The sequence below is a fragment of the Chanos chanos genome, chromosome 15 (genome assembly GCF_902362185.1).
Source record: "Chanos chanos chromosome 15, fChaCha1.1, whole genome shotgun sequence".
Classification (NCBI taxonomy): domain Eukaryota; kingdom Metazoa; phylum Chordata; class Actinopteri; order Gonorynchiformes; family Chanidae; genus Chanos; species Chanos chanos.
In genome coordinates, this window is record NC_044509.1 from 11,113,276 (window position 1) to 11,138,502 (window position 25,227).

Here is a 25,227-nt window from a genome sequence, read left to right on the forward strand (position 1 = left end):
TAAGAGTAAAGAGGCCAGAGATCTAATCAGGCATGTGTTTCTTTTGATCAGCCCTTGCACATCTGTCCAGCTTTTGAAGACCGTTCATAGATAAGAAACAAAGGTTTATGGGCAAAAAAAAAAAAAAAAAAAGGCATTTCCACCTCATCAAGAGTGGACTTATTGCCCCATATTAGTCATGATCTGCACTCTCGGAAGGGCAGCGTTTTAAGCCAGAAGATCCGGCTCTTTCCGTTGCAATCAGGAAGCACCCCCTCACATCCACATGTTGTACTCGAGTACAAGAGTTATCCAGGTTTTTATCGCTTAGCTCCAGTTATAACAAACCACCAACAAAAAAAAACAAGATACATGCTCAGACGAAGTGTAGGATGCTAAAGTATCTCACCAGACTACGACTTCGGTACAAATGTCAGTGTTAAGACTTTAAGCGGAGGACGAATATCCTTCCCCATCTCTGGTTTTTTGGCTCGGAAAGTATTACACGGTGGGATATTAAAATCGTTCAAAGGCCTCTCTCCGCTTGGAATCATTCACAGTTGTGAGTAATTCCATCTCTGGGACCATGATGAGAATTCATTATATCTTTTTTTTTTTCCCCTCTCTTTTTTGTGCCCTGTGTGGTGAGGGGTTTTTTTGTGTGTGTGATTGACAGAGGGTTTGAGTCCATATGTGTGCAGGCCCGGGCTTTTTGCTACTGGAAGTCTCTGTTCTCCCCTCTGCCTAACGTTTTTCAACGCCGCACGCTTGTTTGATCACTCCGACAGGGACATCAGGTCAACGAGCCTCCTTTTCCAGACTGTGGACCATGAGGTATTTGAGATAAGTCTGCAGAGACCACTCACAAAACCAGCTCTGAAATGTACAAAGGCTGGAAACCAAAGGAAAAAGAAAAAAAAAAAGAAAGAAAACGACAGACGTATTGAAGAATATAGACCATAAGGTATTTCTGAAATGTCCTCAGAGATGCTGCAAAAAAAAAAAAAAATTGCTCTCTGAAATCCACTCGGTGAAATCAGACACAGACATACTGAACCCAGAAGGAACAGAGGAATGAGGGGGGGGGGGGGAAGCTTAACATTTATGTGACACGGCGCTATGACAGGACGACACCCTGTGACAGACAGGTAACTGCTTTTGTGGCCCAGGGATTGGTCCATTTCTGGTGTCTGGTGGAGTTCTGAGACCTTCAGCATGTGCTCGGATCCTGTTGCAGGTTCCCAAACAAATCACAGTTGGGAAAGTTGAGGAAGAGGTTCTCTCTTAAGCCCTCCTTCTGCTCAGTGGGCCCAGTCTACTGCACACAGCTGCATCACACAGTCAGACAAAGATGCCAACTCAAACAAGTTTACCTAAACTCAGCCAAGAGCCAATGAATCAACTCAGCATGAAGTTTTAGGCCAAGAAAAAAAAAAATGAAGTAACTCCTTTTTCCCGTCAAAAACTAAACCTCAAGCATATGTTGAGTCTCTCAACTGTAAAACAAACAGACCATATTTACACTGTGCGTATCAATACATTATGTAATGGTGGCAATGGAAGATCCGTCTCGCGTGGACACTGCCAGTAAGTCTTGGGGGTTTTTTTTTTTGTTTGACTAGCAGACACCGGCGAGGCTTCACTGTGACGGGGAGTTGGCAGTGACGGAGGTCAGCGGGACCAGACCACCGTGTAGAGACAGAGATTACTGGGTGTGTGGAGGGCACGGGAGAGATCGTTTTGGTGCCTGAGTGTCTAGGGCACACATGCATGGCTTAGGGGCAGCCACAATTTATTGGTCAAAGTCAGAGGGGTGTGTGTGTGTGTGTGTGTGTCTGTGTGTGTGTTCACGTGTCTACATATGAGTGAGACTGGGAGTGCGAGTATATTTGTGTGTGTGTGTCTGTGTGTGCGTTACAGGTGACAGTAAGAGTGTATTTGTGTGTTTGTGTGTGTGTGTGTGTGTGTGTTTATGCGTGTGTGCGTGTGTGCATGTGTGCGTGCGCGTGTACGCACGTCTGTTCCGAGACCACGACTGCGTGGGTGTCCACACACGATCGTAAGAGGAAAGGATAACTCAGCTGATAGATGTAATTGTCCAGAACTGAAGGTGGAGAGAGTGAAGGCAGGCAGAGACATTAAAAGAACCACAGCGCGGTCGAGAGAATATCTCTCCAGCCCGGCACTCAGAGCCGTTCCTGCACATGCTTTCGCAGAGTGTGTGGTTCAACCTGCTCATTAAATCAATAGAGCTCTTATTATGACTGGCTCCGCGTCTGCCGTGTTCAGTAGCCTTATAATTAGATTTTGCTCTGCTGAGCTCTTTGATGAAGAGGGTTCCCTCCATGCTCTCAGAGGGAGCGGTGATTATTTTGGAGGTGGAAGAGGGCTTGGCCATCTCGTCTCTCCATCCTCAAACACAGCAGTTCACGGTCTGGAGCCTCTCAGGTACAACACAGCCGCAGCAGTGCTAGCATCAGCCGTGATAAAGCTCTCAGACAAACCGGGGGTACTGACTCTATTGCTTTTTTTGTCTATGCCTCTCCAGTCAAAGCATTAGCGAGAGACAGGGAGGGAGAGACAAAGATAGAGATAGAAGGGGAGGGAGGGGAGGAGAGAAAGAGAAAGAGGGAAAGAGAAAGGGTGGAGAAAGAGAGAATGAGCGTGTGTGAGAGACAAAGTGTGACAGAGCAAGCAAGGAGGAGAGAGAAAGAGAGTGGGAGAGAAAGAGGGAGAGGGAGGAAGGGGGAAAGGGGGATGGTGGCAAAAAGGAGTGAGAGAGAGAGAGAGAGGGTGTGTGTGTGTGTGTGTGTGTGTGTGAGTGTGTGTGTGTGTGTGTGTGTGTGAGTGTTTGAGTGAGAGAAAGAATGAAAGAGAGAAATGCTACTTAATTACCTTTCTACAAGCCACCTCCCATAATTTGTCCTTTCACCAGAGGCTTAATGTCTTTTGTTTGGAGCCTGTTTGGACACTGAGTCTGGCCTGAAGCCTGTGCATTTTAAACCCATACTCTCATTCCTGGCCGATTATCTTCACAAAGCAAGGGGTGGAGGGGTTGGTGGGTTGAGGGTGGGGGGGGTGGGGTGACTTTGGGGAATGACAGAATGAAGAGGAAGGGCCGGGCGTTGTCTCATGAAGAAAAGGAGGCATGCTCGCCCCCCCGTTTGCACTCTCTCTCACCATCTCGCCAACGAGATTTTCATATTAAGGGGGTTTTCAGATAAACGTAGATTGCTTAAGAACTATTTAAGCTCAACCTCAGACGGTAACCTCAAATCACCTCAAAATGTCTTAGTGTAAATAAAGTGAAAAACAGTCTAACGCTCTCTGCCCTCTTCCCTTAACTACGGCAAGTATTTGACACGCAGAGAAAGCTCTGTTGGCTTTAATGTAGCTGGTAGGATTGCAGAAATAGTGTTGTGGACAATGTCTGAGATAATGTACAATTGCGGAAAAATGATGCAAGTCTTAAAGTATTATAGCTACGGTTTTGGCACACATTGGCTTTGACATATTGATTTAATAGGTAGCTTTGAGAAAGAGGAGCAGTTGGAACATTACACAGAACAATGTCCAGCGTTATACTCTTGGATCTCACCTCAGCAGAACATTGCCTGGAATATGTTCTGCAGGGTTTTTTTTTGGTTGTTTTGGGTTTTTTTTAAGTGTGCGTGCATGTGTGTGTGTGTGTGTGTGTGTGTGTGTGTGTGTGTGTGTACATGTGTAAAAAAGCGAAAGAGACAGAGACAGAAGAAAAGAAAAAAAAAAAAAAGACAATAGATCATCACAGCATTGTGTCTCCATCTCTGACATGAAATGAATTACAAACACCTAATGATGAACTTGCATTGACCTTCTCCTCAAAAAAGAAATAACACACACACACACACATATATATATATACACACACACACACACACACACACCACACACACATATATATATATATAAATTGAAACAAAGAGACAGAGACAAGTTCATGGAAAAATGGTCTTGTCCAGATTTCCTGGTCCAGGAATGCTCTACAAGGAGAAAAATGAAACACTGAAGAGCACAGACTCCCAATGGCACTAATTTCATTAAAGCTTATCATCTGCAGGCCCCTACCCCCTCCTCTGTCTCTCCCCCTCCTTTCCCCTCTCTCTCTCTCTCTCTGTCTCTATCTCTCTTCTCTGTTGCTCTAACTCCCTCGTTCTTTCTCTGACTCTATCTCTGTATTAAAAAGTGACCTCAGTTTGGCTAAAAACGTTTAGTTAAATACCATTTTTCCTCCGTTCTCTCTGGTAGGTTTGTGAGTGTTCTGTTCACATGCGTCTTAGTGTAGACTTACTTCCACAGTGTGAGTGTGAGTGTGTGTGTGTTTGGGGGGGGGGGGCACCTTGTTCGAAAAGCATGAGACCTCTAGAGATCGGGCTCTCCGTAACCCCCTCTTTCTCATAAAGTACAGATGTCCGTTTCGGCCACCTGCTGACAGGACAGACCAGTCTATTTTCCATGTTTTCATCTTTGTTTTTCTAAGATCATATTGACTAAATCTGACACTCTGGGAAAGTTATAAGTTATATCGTCCAGTATCTCCAAAGCTCCTCTCTCCTTAAGCCGCAGACCACCTGCTGGCCCTTGTAATACCCCTCCACCCTCTTAGAAGTTTGAAAAAAAAAAAAAAAGTAAACTGTTCAACCCAATGGAAACACAGGATCAAATTAATTCAGAGTAATTGACCTCAACACCTCCAGAAATTAGATTAGCATGACCTTCTTGGTGACCTTAGGCCACTGAACCCCATGGTGCTCGCACAGTGATGACATAGAGTTTCCAGATGTGCTTTGACCTGGTCACTCAAGAAAAAGAAAAAACACACACATCACTTTATAAGAGATTAAGAAAAGGGTGGAAGACAGACGGGATAACCGAATATGAGAAGATAAGTGTTAAGACAGACACAGAAAAAAAAAAAGGCGAAAGTGAGAATTAAACGTGTGAACAGAAAGATATGTGGAACGAACACGTCCAGTCGTTAAAAACTGGAGCAAAAAGAATAGCAAGAAGATTGCAAATGTTTGAAAGAGCCAAAATACTTCATCGTTTCAGATGAATTAGGAGGTTTTCGAAGGAGCAAGGGGGCTTACATATGAGAGATTACAGGCAGAGGTTTCCAGCTTTCCATCCTAAACTTAAAGTGTTTTCATTTAATCATGGATCCCAATAAACTGAGAGTTTTGTTTAACTCTAAACTCTAAAATCTAAGAAAAGGTCTCCTCTCTCCCCTGTATCTCCAGCTTAATTATATACTAAGCAGAAAAAAAGTCTGAAAAGCAAAGAGAAAGAGCGATGAGGGTGGAAACACCCTTACATATGGTAGTGAGCATGCAGATTAATGAGGCATGCTGCCATCCCAGGCCAGAAAGGCCAAACTATCTGCCCAAATTGGAAACGTTTTTGATTGTGAGTAAGCAAAAGTAAACATTGGGATGTTTACCTTTGCTTAATTCTTTGAAGAGCTTGTCCAGGAAAAACTAGTGCTGTGCCTGTGCGTTGAGAACTTGTGTTTGTGTGTCCACCTGTGTGCACATTTGTGTGTGTGTGTGTGTGTGTGTGTGTGTGTGTGTCTGTGTCTGTGTCTGTGGCTGTATGTGTTTGCGTGTGCAGCCACAACTATGTGCATGTGTGTGTGTTTGTGTGCGTGTGTGCATGCATGTGCACACAAGTGTGTTTCTGTGAGTATGTGTGTTGTCTATGCATATGTGTGGATGTGCGTGTGTATGTTTGTGTGTATGCATGTGCATGTGTGTGCGTGTGTGTGTGTGTGTGTCTGTGTGTGTGTGTGTGTGTGTGTGTGTACCTGTCACTGACAACTTTTTAGTAATGAAATCGGTTAGCTAAATCCTCTGGTTGCCTGTCAAGAAAAAATGTGATGGAAAGGAACGTTGAATAGTCCTCTGAGCATTTAAACGCTTTGCCCTGCTCTATGTTAAGGACAGAAAGACTCCTGTATTTCCCAGCACTGAAAGGGTGAAATCAACAGGGGCAGGTAGCCACAGTCTGGCCCAAGTTTCCGCTGGGACTCTTTTCAACGCGACCCCACCAGGACAGGACGATCTTGTGTTACAGGAAGTGATCCCCAGGTAGCTTCCTCCACTGCCATGGTCCCAGACGCTTTTCTTGCCCCGGTTGTATTAAATGTGATTAGCCTTTCCATGTGGATTCAGGAAAAATATTATTTAGCGCCGCAGAGCCGATGATTGTTCCGACAGGTGGAGAAATGGGAGATATTTACTGCGGTTTTTATGGGTAGAGGGGGCACTACTGACTGCACCTGCAAACGGCAGAACAGCGCCGAGACAACACGCACAGAGGCCGTTAAGTTAAGAAACTGTGATGGAACAATCTAGAAGGGTTTGTTTTTTTTCCAGATTCAGACTTTTTCATACTTCCCTACCTCCTCACCTTATGCTTCGCGACAAAGAGGCGAGTTTCCCTATCCATCGGTGATCTGTTTTTCAAGCTCCGAAGAGGAGACGTGAGCTGCCAAAGCACGACTTGAGACAGGAACATTTCTGCACAAGTCCCTGGCTCGAAGAAGAGCTGATAAACACAGCATTTAGTAACACATCAAAACATCCCGAAACAAAGAAAAGTGCCGGGATATTGTAATGCTGCTGTTTTTCTCTTTCTTTTTCGTCCTCATCAATGGCGCCAGAATGGCATTTTTCATTCATCTGTTCAGAACTGCACCAACATAATGGTTTATAGTGTAGAGAAGACTTTTTGGGTTTTTTTGGGGGTTTTTTTGAAGGCGTCGTGTCTAACGGGGAGAGACGTAGGATCAGATGTGAACAGGAGGGGAATTGATCCCTCAGACGGGGTAAAGGAAACCGGAGCTGTCTACCCAACCCCAGTGGGTGGGGGAAGCTCTCTAGCAGACCGTACAGAGGGGTCATTCTAGCCTCCGTGAGGAAGGACAGCACGGCACTGAAAGGACCGGTTATCAAGCGCAGCTCACGACTTGAACCGGACCGACTGGGGAAATGAAGTGAAAACTGAGGCAGACAAACTCCACGAGAAATTACTCATGGGAGAAGGAAGGAAACCGAAAAATAAATACACGGCTGTCTTTTCTTTCCATATTATGTAAATAATATACCACATGATTATAGAGATAAACCCCCCACCAACAGACAAGCCATTGGAGAGAATGAATAGAACCGGCGTTCGGGTCAAGGCCAAGACAATGCAGGCTAGACAAAAATTAAAAAAAGAAAAAAAATACATATATGTAACATCCTGTCTCTGATTCAGAGCTTAATGTTGAAGTACATGTCTTCAAAACAACTCACAACTGCTCTCAGAGGATGTGAACCCTTGAAAAAATTCACTTGCTGTACACTGAATCATAACGAATATATGCTTTATGCTTTTTTATGACCAAGCACCATCAGTATTGTGTTAGTAGTATGTACAGATTTAGTTCTTGATTACATTAGAACATAAGAGTGAGGGATTTTTTTTTGCAGTCTAGCCCGGTGAAAACACAAAACCAAGAGTTGCACTGCTCATTCAGCCTGCCAATGGAAAGCACATAGTCAAACTCTAATAAACACTCTGGGTCAAGCTAAAGCAGAATTCTGTGCGGAATGCCAAACCAGTTCTCCCTGTGGAACGGAACTCGGAACCTCAGACTGTTTGATGGCTTTGCACATGCCAGTAGCATCGCAATTTTTTTTTTTTTTTTTTTTTTTGTAGAACTTGGGTTATTATCAATAAAACGCTCTGCTTGAAAATTCTCTTGCTGGTCAAGAAATTTGCCTGAGCCGAGAAATTTGAAAGCAATTTAAAGAAAAAACAAAAAAAAAAACCCATCTTGTTCTGACACATTGGAAAACCAATGTCATTCTCTGTCGTAAAATGAGTTCTCAGTGTGCTGCTAGTTTGCAGTAAGAACAGAAACTTCCTTAAAAGAGCAGGGGAGCTGCATCCTCAAATTTTTGTTCTCACTTTTTATCCAGTAAATTTAAGCAGTGGAGATTATAAAGGTAAATGGGCACATTAGTTTGATGTACATTTTACATGTTAAATCATTAATTTTGATTTAGGATCGTATCGTTTTACTTGGCCTTGGCAATATCGGTTACTGAGAGCTATTCCAGATGCGTATTCACTGCACGTTCGTGGCTATAAGAATTGGGAGAAATAGTGGGGTTCTCAAACTTTCCTCTTCTTCTTTTCCATCTTCCATGTTCATTTCCTTCTACATTTTCTGTCTGTCCCTCTTGCTCTGCGAGCTTCTGCTTCTCTCTCTCTCTCTCTCCCTCTGTCTCTCTCTCTCTGTCCTTCTCTGCTCTTCCTCTTGGACTGAACTCGCATGCCAGAATTCCTCTAAACACTGCTGACCAACCACTCTCTCTCCAAATATACATTAAATGAACCTGCAAGAGGAACAGGGTGGAATTCCAGTATTTATCTAAACTATTTTTACTACAGAGCATTTTTAGCTCAGATGCTTCTGTTGGAGCTGTTTCTCACTGTGTTCTTTTGAAGTCTGGAAGCAATACTTAACAAGGGGGAAAAAAAAAGTAAAGCGTGGCCTGTTTTTGTTTCCAGTGCATTGAGGTAATGGAGATATAAGAAAACAGTCCACTATGAAGGGTTATGATATCCATAATTGCACTGGTCTGAAAAAGCCTAGATTATCGTTTTAGAAGAGGACAATACACAAACTTTCTTAAGTAAACTCCACTCAGAAATAACATCTGCAAAGTTAAGCAGTATTTATATGGTCGCCACAATCATTAGTGATTTGCGGTGTCAGCATGTAAAACACAGTGTTTATAAAGTTTTAAAGTTACAGTTTTTTTTCCCTTGTGGCAACAGAGAGAGTCATACATAGGGCAGAATAAATTTGCATAACATAAGTAAAAATGTCAGATAAGTCCTCTTTAATTCCTTTAAATCCTGTTTGATTTTTAGTAGGTCTGAATTCCTATGAAGTAGTTTTCATGCTTCGAGTTTCAGATTTGCACAAAGCTCTTACCAAATCTGAATGCAATCCCAGCAGAAACAGCTCATGGACACCATCTTACTGCTCATACATATTTCAATAATCCTTTAATTCTCCTTTTAAAACTCTCAACGAAGGGGAGCAAAATCACCAGAAAACTTCATTTTCAAAAACTTGTAACATGAGTTCTGTGACTTTGCCTAAAGGAGATGAGGAACTAAATGATGCCGAAGATGTTTAATATTTGCATTTCATCCAATGGGTGATGGAGAAAGCATAAGAAACTGATTCTTACCTCAAGGAAGCAGGTTCCTGCAGCTGTGTTCTCTTTAATGGACACATTGTAGAAGCTGCTCGCAAAGATTGGCTCGTTGTCATTAATATCCTGTAGGTTGATTTCCACGATGGCTGAAGACGAAAGGGGAGGTCTTCCTCCATCGGTGGCCAGCACCGTCACGCTCGGCTTAGGGTCCGTCTCATAATCCAGTTCAGTTGCCGTGGTGATGATGCCCGTGACAGGATCGATGGAAAACCACTCCGCGTGGGTGCCCGTCTCTTGCAGGATGCTGTAACGTACTTCACCGTTCGGGCCCTGGTCCTTATCTCGCGCCGTCACTTGAAGCACGAAACTCCCAGGGTAGACAACCTCTGGAATGGATTGCTTGTAGGCCTGCTGGTCAAAGAGCGGAGGGTTATCGTTGACGTCTGTAACTTGGATGGTAAATGAGGATTCGGCCCTGAGTGGTGGGGTACCAGAATCTGTTGCCATGACGCGAAGTTCATAAGAGTCTCTCTCCTCACGATCCAGAATTTGGTCCACACAGATGAGGTAGATGATGCTGTCTTTCGTGGTAAGGGCGAATTTACCATCCCCTCCTTCCAGTGAGACGTTGACATTGGAGTATTCTCCATAATCTGGGTCAGACACCGATATTCTGGCCACGTACTGTCCTGGCTGGGCTCCTTCAGAGATACGGGGTGAACCATCCTCGCTGAGGAAAATGATGGTCATAGTGGGTTGGTTATCGTTGTAATCCCGGACGTGGATAGTGACAAACGCGTTGGTGATCTCGGGATGGCTTGCATTGTCCCGTGCCTGCACGACCAGTTCATGGACCTTCCGCACCTCATAATCTAGAGGCTTGTTTAGCGTTATGATTCCAGAGCGAGGGTCGATGACAAAGTACTGATCTGGGTCGCTCTGGCGACGGTTTATCTCATATAACACAAGCCCGTTGTCGCCGTCATCCGCGTCCGTGGCAAACACCTGCAGGATATTGCTACCCTGAGGAAGGCTCTCAGAAATTATGGCATGGTACCGGCTCTGGTTGAACACAGGAGCGTGGTCATTGATATCCTGCAAAAATACATCCAAGGTCATCTGGCCTGTTTTTTTCGGACTGCCTCCATCAAAAGCCTCCAGAAGCAAAGAATAAGATGACCTTTTCTCTCGGTCCAAGATGCCATTGACAACCAAGTCGAGGTAGAGGGCCTTGTTCGCCGCCCTCTTGGTTTCAAGCCTGAACACCTGCCCAACGTTGCCATCCTTGATCAGATAACCCTGGGTTGTCAGCTGGTCTTTGTCAGCATCGGTGGCCGGCTCAAGGGAGAACTTGGTCCCAACCACAGTGTGCTCTGGGATCTTCAGGGATGCTCTCTTCTTGGGAAATGCCGGCGCGTGGTCATTGATGTCATTCACCGTGATGGACACTTCCACGGTGATTCCGGTCATGGTGACTGCGATAAAGTTGTAGTGGTCTCTCTCCTCCCGGTCCAGGCGCCGAGCCGTCTTGATAATGCCCGTGGTCTCATCAATGTGCAGGTCGCTGCCAACTCCCGTGCCCTCGTGATCTGAGATAAAGTAAAGCGACGCAGTAATGCCAGGGGGCAAGCCAGCACTGATATCACCAACAATGGTGCCTGCTGGCTGCTCCTCATCTAATTGTAATTCCAATGTTCCCATAACTGCTGTGGTGTGAACAGTTATTAGCTCCATAACAACATATAGCAGCAACAACATTTTTGGCTTCCAGGTCCTCCGCGTGTCAGTGTGGCTCTGTATGGTCTCCCTGGAACCCTTGTACAATGTCATCTTGGAGAGGTTCTTTTACACCTGCAAGGAGTCAAAAAAAACAAAACATCTTGTCACAAGGCGTGCTAACGAAATGCAAACAATGTTACGAACCACAAACAATGACATTCTTACAAAGCAGACATGTGAAGCTCTCTGTCTCTCTCTCACTCACACACACACACTTACACGCACATATGTGAACAGCTGGAATGCATGGGAAATGTCTGGCGAGGATCACCGAGTGAGCTTGCTTTAGATCGTGTAGAATAAAAAAAAAAAAAAGGAGCCTTCTCTGTAAGCCCTGTCCACATGTTGCACGGGCTCCTATCTGCGGCAGCCTTTTTTACAACCATAACAGGCTCCTCACGCACGCTACGTTAGCAGTCCGCTCAGTCATATTTAACGTTTTAAGCTATCTCAGAAGCTGCAAAGCCCCCGGGCTCCTGAGATGTACACCTGGTTAAGCCACTGTTTAACAGTGTTGAAGTGCTCCCTACATCTGGGATTCATGGTGTATATCCCCAGCTGTGTCACACTTGCCAGCTGGGGCTAGAAGTCTATGGGAATGCACTATACTCCTGTGGATGGATGACTCAGTGAGCCTTGGCAAGCCACCGCTGGTCAGATGGTCTACTATGTAGTTGCAGGTAGAGTTAAACAAGCTTTGTTCTCCTCCAAGCATATTAATGACACTATACAACTGGTTGTGTGGAAATTTGAGTGATGGGCTTCGCATGTGACAGAGGATGGACGAAAACTGTCTGTAGTAAGGAGGATGCTGATGAGACTATCAATGGTTACTTCAAAGTGACAGAAAAAGGAGAAAAATGTGAACTAAACATTTTTTCACCCAGTTTTGTATTTTTTACTTTGTAAGTTTCAGTTACATCTATACTGTGTATTATCATACTGATAATCACTAATTAGCTGTGCTCATGTTGTTCATTACACACAGGGAGGACTAAAGCAGGAACAGACCAATGAACCACCGTTACTACAAATTCTTTGCTGTCAGGCAATGCAAACTCTGTTAGAAAAAGAGTTCATTGTCCTTGGCAAGTGAGGCATACTCTGCTCTTCACACATAAACTGTGTCATTTTTCAATATTTACATTGCTACTGATTATTTTTTGAATGGACCTAAATTTATACCATACGTATATGATCAGTGATTAACAACAGTAACGAATACCCTGTTGTACCATGAATAACAATATGATATATGAGAAGGGTACGAATGTAATGGAACATGCTACGGGATAAATGATCTCTTGAGGGCTCTGCTTTAGACTGTTGGGAGAGTGCCATTCACCTCACTGAGTGTTCCCCCAAAGTCCATATATTCTGGGGAGTTAGCATGAGGAATTCCCTCCAACTACACCACGTTGGTAAAACAAAAAACTACTGAGGCAAGGCAGTGAGAGAGGGGGTGGCGGAGAGTAAGGGAGGGAGAGGTTGAGTCAGAATCTCTGTGGCTTAGATTGTCCAAAAGCTCAGGCTAGACTTCTTTGGAGCGTGTGTTTTGTGGGGCTCGACTCCTGCTGCCATATGAACGAACGCGCAGTCTGTCTGGTGCAGATGTCTGTACCGAGAGATGATATTTTATACCACTCAAAACAAGAACAGTGGGACGCACAGACAATTATACTGCTTTGGCAGGGACTTTCTACAAATCTCTACGGCCCTGCACTCTGAGCAGAGAAAAAGATTACTTGTCAGTTAAGCTGGTGCTACCCGGACTCTTGCTGTACAGTGCTGGCAACATTAACACTAATGGACGATTTTAAGAAATATTTATGACTTGGATACAATTACAGTTTGTTCCTACTAGAGTTCTTTTAAATATTGTTCCCTTTGAAGATGTTTTGTGGAAAAATACAGGATTAAAGAAAGAACAAAACAGTACATTTGGAATAATAATGATTCATTCAAAATATTTTAGGTGAAAAAGAGTTACAGATGAATATTAAAATACATTTTTTAAGCAGCACATATGAGCATACTCTGTTTTGCCCCCTCTAGTGGTTACATGATGATTTGAAATAAAATTTTGGTAATCAAAAAACCTTTGTGTGTGTGTGTGTGTGTGTGTGTGTGTATGTGTGTGTGTGCGTGTGCGTGCGTGCATGTGTGTGCGCACGTGCCTTGGTGTCTGTGTGTGTGTGTGCATGTGTGTCTGTGTGTGTGTGCATGTGTGTGTGTGTGCGTGTGTGCACATGCGCGTGTGTGCAGTGCCTCTGTCTGCTGTACATTCATCTCTGACATGACATTGTATACAGCAGACCACACGAACACAGATGACCTACAGGGCTCCGCGCTGTCTGTCCCACATCGTCATCAGGCCCTGCAGCCCTGTAACCTGGCACTGTCACAAAGCCGCATGTGACTGTCCAGATATAATCTAAAACTAACATGGCTACAGGACAACACAAACAAACATGTCTATGTACACACTCAAATAAAAAAGCTCTCTCAGCTAACACACAATGATATGCACCTCGTGTCACATGAAACAATGTCTTTTGTCTGATATTTGTCAGCTCTTCTCAGACCTGGCCAAGATACCCCATAAGACTGTAACTTGCGTTGATTCGTAATTCATCTGGGGCAGCTGGAGTTGCCAGAAGAGATGCTTGCAACTAACATTTAAGCACTTGAGACAATTGACAAACTTTGCTCACTAAACATCATCTTCTTGTCTGAGTCAGAACAATATATTACAAGCCCAAAAACAGGCCAAATCTTTTCTCAAGGTAAGAGGTAGCTCCATCTCTTATTCCCAGTATACCAAACAAACCAGCACAGAAATGCACTGAGAGTTTTCCGGAAGAGCTTTCCAGAGAGAGAGAGAGAGAGAGAGAGAGAGAGATTTACTTCATTGCCACCACAAGGCTGTGTTTTAAAGTTTGCTGTTTCTTTTTTTTTTTGAGAGAAAGAGTGAATTTAGAGCAGATCTCTCAAGACTAAGGACAGAACAGAGGGTGCAGCCCTCTCCCCCTCCCTGAAGGTCTGTGTCAAGAGTACGGAAGCGTCCTTTTTGTAATGAATGTAACAGGCTTGAGTCGGGCACGAATAGACCACAACAAGCCAAGTTAAACAGCATCCGAATTCACAAGACACCTATGTCAGCATGTCCTTACAAAGCATCTCCTGCCTCAACAATGTTCATCATTCTTTTATTTAACGGGTTATTAAAATATATAGTGGCGTGTGGGAGGAGAGGCTTGAATCAACTGACTATCCATCACACAATATAAACACGGCCAGAAAACCTGATGGAGCGCTTATTCTCTGTTCACTTCATCATCTCAACAGTGGTGCATAACATCCAACTATCAGCACTCCTTCCCACACCATCAGGAACTGTAGCATTTCTGCTACGTCTAAGCTAACACAGGCCTATACACCTTGTGCTGTGTGTCTTTTGTTTCCATTTGGGCTAAAAATGTTGCCGCGAAGTAGCAGTTCCTCTAAAAAACTGGCTGAACACCAAATGGCATGGCTAAGCTAATGCTTATAAGCTTTCAGTGTTTTCTTTTCTTTTTCCTTTTTTTCCTTTCTTTTTTTTTTTTTTGCATTTAACGAGGATGAGAGCGAAACAAGGAGAGTTCTGGAAGATCCTTCATTTAGACAAGTGCTCATGCATCATCGCAATGAGGTAGCCACAGAGAAACGGACAGTTGTTTATGCATGTGTAAGCCAAAAGAGCAGGGAATGTACTCCTACTCATTGGGTTTTTTTTTTTCTGCTAGGGTTTATATGGCCTTTGTGTAACTCTCTGGATTCAGCCATCCAGCTGTCATCGAGGGAATTACAGTCGGGTAACAGTAGGGTGAAGGTGTCAGACAGGTCTTACCAAGTGACAGTTTTTATAGGCATGGCTTGGGTTCTTTATAGAAGCCCCATTCCACCGATTGGAATGCTACAGACCATGAGTGGGGACAGACTGGGTATTGTACTGAAAACATACTAGAAAAAAAAAAAAGAATATTCTTATGGAAACTGCAAAATCAATATTAATGTTCAGAAAAGTCACTTACTGGGGACTGGCGGGGCTTGTTTAGCTTCTTTAGCATGCGTAAAGCTCTGTTTTTGGACAATAACCACAGTTAGGACAAAGAAATTTGTGTAATACACTCGAATTACGTATCTTATGGCTCTCTCTGTATTAAACCAATGGAGATCTCAAAACACTGGAGAAATCAGTTATTCTTTATGATGGTGGAAACCCTTGAGTTTTTACCACGCGGCACGTTTAGTAAGATGTCAGGTTGTAGAGCACTGCTCTTAACAGAGTATTTTTTAAAATGTCACTCACAGTCACAGAAACAGAGGTCTGGTTTCCCTCACGCTCTGTCTTCTCTTTATCGAAATCATTTCAAAAACAATGCTCCGGAATGCAACTGCTAATTTTTTGCAGCATGTAAAAAAAAAAAAAAAATTCTCAGTGCACTTTAAGAAAACAGCTCCTTGAAAGATCAAGCAAGATCAAACTACAACAGAGGGTGCAACTAGACCCCAGCTCAGCAGTGACTTTTTTTTTAAATTATTTTTATTGCTAGAGAAGGCCACTGTTTTAAGTTCAGTGGAGATTTATCCTTGCCAGTGCATTACTCAAGCTGGGTATAAAAACCTCAACAAACGCACTTACAGGGGCAAAGAGAGGTTTTGCACACAAAACCTTTGCCATGGTCAGGTAAAAGAATGAATGGCCAATATTGACTGAGTGGCCAGTATTGGGAATGATGTAATTGAGAGGAACCGTGGAACACAGTATTCCAAACATATCCTGCTACACCTCCTGCTTGTTCACTTTTACAGCCTCTCCAAGAGGCAGGTTTAATGGGATATGAGGTTTCCTAAAAAAGCATCGTAATTTCAAAAAAACATGCAGTCTTAATCGCCGTGAAATGTCAAGCAAAAAAAAAAAAAAAAGAAAGAGAAAGAAAAGAAAAGAAAAGGAAAAAAAACCTGTAGGCATTCCATTTCCACTCAAGCCACAAGGACCAATCCAGAGAAAACAATTCTCAGATGGAGGCGCCAAAACCGAAAAAAAGAAAAAAAAAAAAAACTCCAGGTGACAAATATCATATGCCAGGCAATGGATTCTGAGCTCTACCCATAAAACAGTAAGTCTGAATACTCTGTGAAACCAACATGGCATCTGCTCACTGAATTTCACAAGTAACCATATCCTTAGTTTACCTTTCATTACCCCCTCCCTCCCCCCATCCTCCCTTTTATGGTCAGCTAATTTTCCATTTTTATACCTTTCAGCAAAAATGTCATACCTGCAGTGGAAGTACTTGGAGTTTAAATGTGGCAAAGTCAAGTACAGGAAATAATTTCTCATTAACTCATCCATAAACACTCCATATTTGCCTGTTTTTTGCATTTCTTTTTTTATTTTTTTTTAATTCGACAGGACTTTGGCACCGTAATTTCCAACATGGCCTGGACCTGCTGCAATCTGTGAGAGTGTAACAAGACAGAACAGTGGCAGAGAATCAACACAATGAAATGAGGTACAATGACTCTACTGGAGGAAGAACACAGGCAGCACCATCCATTGTTCTTTACTGCTATGACATAAGAAACAGACAACTTCCTGAAAAGCTCAATGGCTTGAGAACAGTGCGCCCAAAATAAGCACAGCTGATGTGTCTTCATGGTCACGCTCAATTCGACTGAAAACATCTTCAGTAAGGGGACTTTATGACATTGTAATATCAATGGAAATGCAGACTAAGGAGGACAAGAATGGCATAACACAATTTGGAATCCAGTGTCCAGTATCCCAAAAAAGAAAAAAAAAAAAAAGAAAGATGGTAAAGAAAAATCCAGGTGGTGCTGCTAATCCTAAAGCACATCTTTTGCATATCGTTTAAAAACTAGCTTTTTTCAGCCTTAATTGAAAAGATGGGCAGCCAACAACACAACATAATGTTAAAACCTAAAACAGAGCTTTCAAGATTCCAAAACATACTTCTTAAAGAAACCCAAATTACTTTGTTACTTCCTCAGGCAGTATGAGTACACACTGAAAGTCATATTACTGTTTCACAAGTGAAATTAACTCTGACCGACATTATTCTCTTCTCCTCTCAATTTCTTTGATTTCTTTGCCATGGACAAATTGAATGATGTAATCTCATTGTGGAACATGAAGTTTTTCCCTGTTTTGTCAGGATATAACACCATCTTCCTGTCAGAGAGTGGGTACTGGCGTCTGCACAGTCAAAATTCTGGGGGTAAATTTTAAAAAGCTGTGGCTTCCATGTTGTGATTCAAGCCAGAGTTAATTCCATGAAGAACTACCATCTGTGGTGTGAAGCTTCCACTCTTGAGGAATTTAATTCAAATGGGGCTAGGCGAGACACTGGAAGAGACTAATAACGCTGAATTATTAATATGCTGTGACTCGCCGGTTATTGGGGATGACAGCTGTCGAACACAGCAATGGCAACATATCAGATTTTAACACACTCCCTCTCCGTTCCTCCCCCCCCCCCCCCCCCCCCCCCACCAGTCGCCGCCCCCAACCCCACCCCCATTCCTGTCACCCAGGTTACATTCAGTCTGGTGCTATTCACATGGCCGAGGAGAGTCCTGGAGAAAGCAAGAGTTTTACAATGCAGTGAATGCCAAGAGTGGAAGCCCAAACCATCGATCACTCACCAATGCCTCTGAGCTACTGACGACTCGCGAGAGCTTTGATAAAAACCACAAGTCGGGCACTTCTCAAGTGGTTGTTCCGTCTGGAAAACAAAGCAAATGCTGAATCACCTCCTCCTCCGATTACTTGTTTGTTTTTGGGGCATAAGTGGAAGTCTGTGCCTTTTCTTATGTTTCCCTGACGTAACCAATCACCAACATCCTCTCATGCAAGCCTCGCTCTAGCCTCAGCTTTGGCTACTGAGTCACTGGGCATAGTCAGGAAGCATGCCTCAGTGAAACTTCACGTGGGCTTCACCAACTTCGACCCTTATCTGAAAGCCAACCTGTTTCCAGCCCATTTGAAGGGCGTGAGGCGTTGGGAAAAAAAAAAAAAAAAACCACTGCCCTGGTGCCACTGCAGTGTTGTGAGACAGACTCGCTGAGAGTGGACTCGCTGACTAGAAAGTCAGGGGTTTTTGACAGTGACTGCTCTATAAGCTCAGCAAGCTAAGGTAGAAAGAGCTGGGTCTCTGGGGAGCTGAGTGCTCCTCTGAGGTTGGCTGTGTCAGATGTAAGTACGGGCACACCTCAAGCCCTCAGGCCCTGATGAGAAACACAGAGGCCCTGATCTCCGGCACTCTGGCACGCACTGCTTGACTCACTTCAGCCAAAGCTCTTCCAGAGACGCTCGCAGGCTGTATTGGACATACCAGGTAAAGGAAGCCTTTGGAACTCAGCTCAAGTAACACAAGCCAACTGTTCTGCTCTGAGCAAAGGAACCAGACAGAGACATTTCACTGTGGTTAAAGGACCAGTTTTTTACGGTACAATGTCCTTGATCTGCTTTACCTCAGCTAAATGCCATAGAAAGTAGATTAACACACATGTACGTAGTGTAAGAGAAACTGAATCTGAGATAGAAAAAAAAAAGTCAGGAACTGTCATTCCATCAGCTATCTATTTATTCTGGAGGCAGTTAATAAATAACAATAACCCTCCATGGATGGAAAAATAAGTGGATTTCCAAGAAAACACGAGTAATCTGTAGTACTTAGACATAATGGCTATGTCCTGGCCAGAGTGCCAATGAGTTGACCGCATATTCTAACAATAGAGAGAGATTTATAAACTAATTAAAATGGAATGCTTTCCCGAAACAAAGCGCAATTTGTTGCGGTACAACAGTGTTGAGTTTGAGGGGTGTTTTTTTTTTATGGTATTAAAGAATTACTGATCAACAGAAAAAAAAAAAACACAAAAAGAAATTGAATAGCAAAAAAAAAAAAAAGAAAAGAATTTTTTTTTTTACTGATGCCTGCAGCAAACGAGGGATGGTTTTGAGTTAAACTCCTATGTAAACATTTCCCCTCAGCTACCTCAGAGAACACATCAGACACACATTTGTAATTTGTTTTCTCTTCATTCCCAGTAATGTCATCTGTTATCCATTCAATGGTGTGTGTGTGTGTGTGTGTGTGTGTGTTGGAAGGGGGGGGTTGTTGCGTGTGTGTGGGTGAGTGTTTGTGTGGGTGGTTGTGTGTTTGAGCACGTGTGTGTGTGTGTTACTTTCCGACATCAGTACTTAGCATTCATCTTCTTAGCCATGAAAACAAACTCTGCACTCATTTTCATTTTCGGTCAATTTTCCATGACTGACGACAGCAAATGCACCATGAGAGCCCAGAAACAATCAAATACCAAACCGTAATACAGATTTTAAGGTCTGTAGCAATAACCAATCAGAGAGAAGAGTTGGGCAATCAGCTTACAGAGTTCACATCATATCTATTCCCAGATTGGGCACTTTCCCAAAATGGATCAGTCGAATTCTCAAGCAGGACTCAGATGACTCCGGGTGCAATGCATAGCCCCTCTCAGGAAACAAAGGCCCCCTGAATGCTTCGTATGTCGTTCACAATTTGTCCAAAGAAAACTTAATAAAAACCAGTAAAACGTGGGACGGGGCGGTCAAAATTCACACTGAAATCTCAACCGTCAAACAAGCGGTTGAGAGAGACGTGTGTCAGACGACGTGGGTGGCGTAGCGTCGTTCGAAAGCTCTGCCCTCCCGAACTCTTACTCAGAAGAATCCCAGAGACATCAAAAAAAAACAACAAAAAACCAAAACATTCAACCACTCCTGCAGCACTCTGATCACCATCCAACTCAGGATGAATGGCAGCATGAGCGGACCACCTCTTTGACGGGTCCTTTTTTCTTTTCTTTTTTTTTCATTCTTTTTTAAAATTTATTTTATGGCCCAATGATCTGGAAATCACGCTGCGAGCGCACATGTGCTTTAGGGCACAGAGATGCTCTGCCGTAGGAAAGGAAGTCCTCGCTGGCCTGTGTGATGCTGGAACATCCTCATGAAAACCAGGCAGCCATGACCTGTCTTACCACTTATTAACTAGATGCCACAGTAATTTATATATATACAGCCAGAGATAAAAATGATTCAGAGCTAAGAGAATCAGAAAGCCCTGAAATGCCCTGCCTACTTTCACAAGGCCTATAACACAAGGTGAAGGACTAATTCCATCTGTCCTGACACATCTTAGAATTCTGGTATATGCCTCTGCAGAGCCGTAAAGTCACAAACCGGCAAAGGAAAGCCAACGAGTCTATGCATCTTCTGAGGCTGATTCACAACGTTCAGTGGGCATACAGTGTTTGACGGGATAGCTAGTGTTTTAAAAATAGCCGGGCTATTGTGTAAAGAAGTGCGTGCAACTAAAAGTTTTTTGAGGGTGTATCATTCTCATTCAGTAGCCACGGTCGCCGTTTGGAAGACAGAGAAAGGAAAAAAAAAAAGTTAATGCGGTAAGAAGTCCAACATATGTTTCTTGTTAAAGTGAGGGTCGGTTTTCAGGCGAGTGCATGCCTCGCCGCTGAAACAAAAACCCGTCTCCTGCCGTCCGTGGACGTGGTGGGAATGGCCAAATTGTGGCACTTCAGATAACGTGACACTCAATGCCAAATCCCTTCCCCTTTCGCAACAGTAGACACTTGATAGGATCTATGTACATGCAGACAATGTATTCAGTAAGACCAAAATAATGAAATTTAAACTTGACAAGTTCAGACTGTAAAAGTCTTAGTTATACGTGCATAACAGGCAAGAAAATGACATGCAAAGTGAGACTTTTTAAGTTTGGTTAAACACCTGCACATGTACACATACAAACACACAGACACATACATGAACACAAACACTCACACGCGCGCACATACCTAAAAATGAATAACCTAAAATGAATAACCAGTGTGATAGTCACTTTTTTATTCCAAATTAATCACATGTTGATATATGAGCTTTTTTCTGTGTGTACGTGTTCAGTTAACTGGCTTCAGCAAGTCCACCTCCTATTAGTTATTCTATTAGTATTGATGACTGTCTTTTTTTTTTTCTTTAAATGCCATGTATTTGAAACGGCATTGCTGAATTGCTATAGTATTCTTGCCAGGATAACGTTCAGTCAACTGCTCATATACCGCGTTTTGAATTTGGGCAAGTCTTTTCGTTGGCCAACTAGATATCTAGCCTTCCACATCCTAACCGACTACACAAGCTAACCAAAGAGATGCGACGATATGAATGAAATCGCTCTACGGGTCCGGCTCCCTTTTTTCCTTGGCAAAATGTGTAAATGAGGGCAAAGACATCACAGTATTCAAAACGAACAGAAAGAAGGCACGTTTAATGTTAATCGTGTCTCGTACTGGCACCAAGTAAGAGGTACATGTTCATCCCAAACCATATAACGGTACTGGCACTTACATTCATCTGATCCAGCTCCACTGCTCTGTCTGCGCGCAACCGTTGTTCCCTCAAATCCTATTTGTATGCAGATGTATCTCCAGTTCTCTCCCAGCCGCAAAGAATCCAGGGGGAAAAACGCTCAGTAACCAAAAAGGAACGATTTTAACAAACCCACACAAAATCCATACTCCTGAAAAAAAAGAGATTTAATTTTCCCTTTTATCGACAGCTCGTACTCGTTGATCTCACTGGCAAATGATACTCCTTCTCTCTATTTCAGCCAAGCTGTCAGGTGAAGTCGCTTACGTAGTTCGGTGAGTCCTTGTCCCTCAGCTCAAACCAGAAGGTTGCTTTACCCGGTTTTTGATCCGCTCCGCTATTTACCTTTCTCGTAATGGTAACGGTTACCTCCGTACCGTGTCCCTTCCAGCATCCAATTCTGCATTGACTGCACGTTTCAGTTAACACACCGCACCTCGCCAACTGAAACCCGACACCACGATAAGGCCCGTCCTCCTCTGATTTGGGTTGCTAATATATTCGACACGTGGGGAGCGGCACAAAAGAGGGGGAACAGACGAGAAAGAGGGAGCGGGGGAAAGAACTGGGGTTGTTCTCTCAGGCTTTGGTGCCACCAAGCTCCGCTACAGAGAAGTGATTTTCCAGACAAAGAATCGTTCTGACTTTGGGTAAATGAGCTTCTAAATAACAACTATTTAAAATTGTGTTTTCATTCGTCGTTCTAACGACAATTTCAAATTTCAAGTATGTAGCTATAAAAAAAATATCAGAAATTGTTATAGTCGTTATAGACCTGTAATTACAATAAGTATATGTATATATAACAGTGTAATTACTGTTTTTTTCAACTGGAAAAAGCAATTCGGCATAAAGCTGAAGTCATTGCAAAAACGAGCTAAAGGAAGACTGTCTGGGAGTACTGATGGCATCTCTCCTGATTCACACCAGTCACAGGAGAAATTGGGTGAGTTGTTGATGCACATCCATGGTACAGCATTGCCCCAGCGCCGCATACATCAGCAAGATAGAGAGAGCCATTAATCAAACCTTGATTTTAGGTCAGCCCACCACTTGCTTCACTGGAGCGCAAAGTGGGGAGATCTGTTCACAGCTGGTGCACAAACTAAAGATTCTGGCCAGGTACCGAAAATACCACTGTTGCCCATCATGAAAACGCTCTTGTATAAATGGGCTTTTTTTTTTTTTTGTATTCAAATCGATATCTGCTTTGTTTCCAGAAATGAGAATTCAATTTAGAGGAATGTGGACTCCGAACTATATAAAATAAATGCAGATGTCCTTCAAAAAGAGTGAGAACTGAAGTCTTCAAACACAGTTTACATTTACGGATGGATGTATTGTGGACAGCGCGTCGTTGTTGTGAAAGACTATTGCCACAGAGTTCTGGAAACACATTTTTAAGTGAGAGCAGATGGTAACGTTGTGACACTAACTTGTGCGACCGGGGAGATATTTCCCCACAGTCCTTGAGAGATTTATTCCCAGTATAACTACTTAAAGAGGAGAACTGGGACGCATTTGGATCCTATGCATTACAGGGTTATCCAGCCTGATCTTATCTGTTCATCGTATTACCTAGTTATTCCTTCATTCATGTAGTGAACCCCTAGTTAGCTTAGGTAAAGTTTCCTGCCCCTTGGCTTGCCATTAAGCACACATCATGCTCGAAATATCCTAATCACTGAAACTAAACTGATTGGCAGTTCTCACTTCAGACGGAGTGACTCCGAGGCCATTGGGTTTTGCCTCGTTTGCGGTTAATGGAGGTTTCTGTCTGGATTGGCTTTCACAAGCATGCGCTCAACGTCGCCAAGTTTTTCCACCGTCTTGGGCGGCACTGATTCATAAATGAAAAGTGTAAAAATTATGCATCACACGCTTAGCCAATTGTTTCACTGATTGTTAACATACAAGAGCTCACACAGAGAGGGGGGGGGGGAGTATTACAGTTTGCAGATGCAACACAGCAGTAATAATTTCAGAGATAGAAAAACTCCACAACAGTCCTCCTGCTTGGTTAGGTACTCTGGCAGGCACATACATATTTAATCATATTTCTTTTTATCTTTTACCTCTATTCCCTCCTTAAATAGTCTGTCACCGTCAATGATATCTCCTGTTAGGAGTTTTCCTCTTCTGAGAAGAATAAAACCAGAATGATGAGGAAACACACTGACACACTTTTAAAAGAGAAAACGGTGCCATTCAGAGTCTGTGACTCTATAACACAGTTTACACAGAAGAGTGTGACACATAGATTCTAAAAGCAACAGTTTATATGCAGAGGCTTTAAATACATTCTCTTTAATCCGTCTGTAGTATGGGGCAGCAAAACAATATATCAAGAGATACAACAAAAATGACCCCCCCCCCCCCCCAAGGGATTCATATGCTAGTCATACACTGACTCACTGTGTGTAGGTAACAAGGGACAGGGCATAGAGAGAGAGAAAGAGACAGAGAGAGAGAGAAAGAGAGATCTCTGTGAAAGTGAATGGGTGAGAGCAAGTGTGTGTGTGTGTGTGTGTGTGTGTGTGTGTGTGTGAGTGAATGTGTGTTCACATCTACGCATGCGTTTGAGGGATGTGTAAGGGAGAAAAGTCGTACTTGGCCACGGACATGACCTATCTGTACAAGAACAGAACAGAGCAGAATAAAACGCTGACTAAACCAGGCATTCTAACAAAATAACAGAATCATGTGACAGGCCAGAAACACTCCGATCCCATCACCACTCTCTCACGGCGTTGTCTTCGTCCAGGTGTCCATCTCTATTATCTGATTTTCATTTCCCTTCTGAGTAAAGAAGGGATGAGGTCACTGTCTGTGTGTCTGAGAGGGAAAAGAGCGTTTCTTTCCATCCCATCCCTTTGGCAGACCCTTCTTCCAACTCTCCATTTTAGAAAAATAATCAAACTCGTACTGCAGACAATGACTGTGGGGATTAATCGCTCTGCGGTTGATTTTTTAATATGATAAACTTAGTGTAGAGGGATGTGTGTCCATCAGATTAAGGTTGGTTTGACAAGTATAATGACAATATGGCACTGAGATGGACTTTTTTTTTTTTGGAAGCCATTTCTAAAAACAGCTCTAGGTGAACTCGGACCTTTTGTGGGTTCCAAACCGCGGACAGCTGTACTTGCGTGTTATTCGTTCACCCTTCGCTTACTGTGTCTCATTTCGAATTGCATTCGTTCAAAGAGTTTTTCAGTCAAACGAAGCTCAGACACTGACATGTAGCCCCTATATTAGCATGATATCAGTAGAGTGTACATGCATCATAACTGGTGCGTATCTTTTTGGAATGTTTACTTTCAGAGGTGTAAGGGTCTCTCTGAGTCAGGTCTCTGAGTTTGCTTCCCGTTTCCTTTGTAAAGTTTTGACCTCTAAGACTCTAAGATGTTTTTTTGTTTTTTTAAACGGAGATAACTTTGCCACCTATTTATGGGATTGCGAGTCTGGGAAGGAAAAAAAATGCAATTCCTACAAAAGAACAGGAAGAAAGTTGAAGCCTTGGCTACGTCGCTCGCCGGGAAAACAGGGAATGATGTGAGGCCGCTCCGGATCAGCAGGGAAAAATGACGTCCGTCTGCGCTAACGCCACAACGTTGGAGGATGCTCTGCTTGTTTGAGAAGTGCAGTTTTTGGATCTCTGACTGTTACTCTGTCATAGTGATTTGTCAAATCCACGGCAAACCCCCACCCCTCCCG

At 43.2% G+C, this 25,227-nt stretch overlaps 1 protein-coding gene across 1 annotated transcript in view; it reads right to left on the reverse strand.

Moving 5' to 3' along the window:
* The window catches only part of dchs1b (dachsous cadherin-related 1b), an 86,273-nt gene extending 64,680 nt beyond the window's left edge, over window positions 1-21,593 (reverse strand). The window contains exons 1-2 of the mRNA XM_030792552.1: window positions 21,490-21,593; window positions 9,273-11,090 (exon numbers count right to left, since the gene is read on the reverse strand). Of these exons, the coding sequence (XP_030648412.1) occupies window positions 9,273-11,069 (1,797 nt within the window). The 5' untranslated portion in view covers window positions 11,070-11,090; window positions 21,490-21,593. The remainder of the gene's footprint in view (window positions 1-9,272; window positions 11,091-21,489) is intronic.
* Between the last annotated feature and the right edge of the window lie 3,634 nt (window positions 21,594-25,227).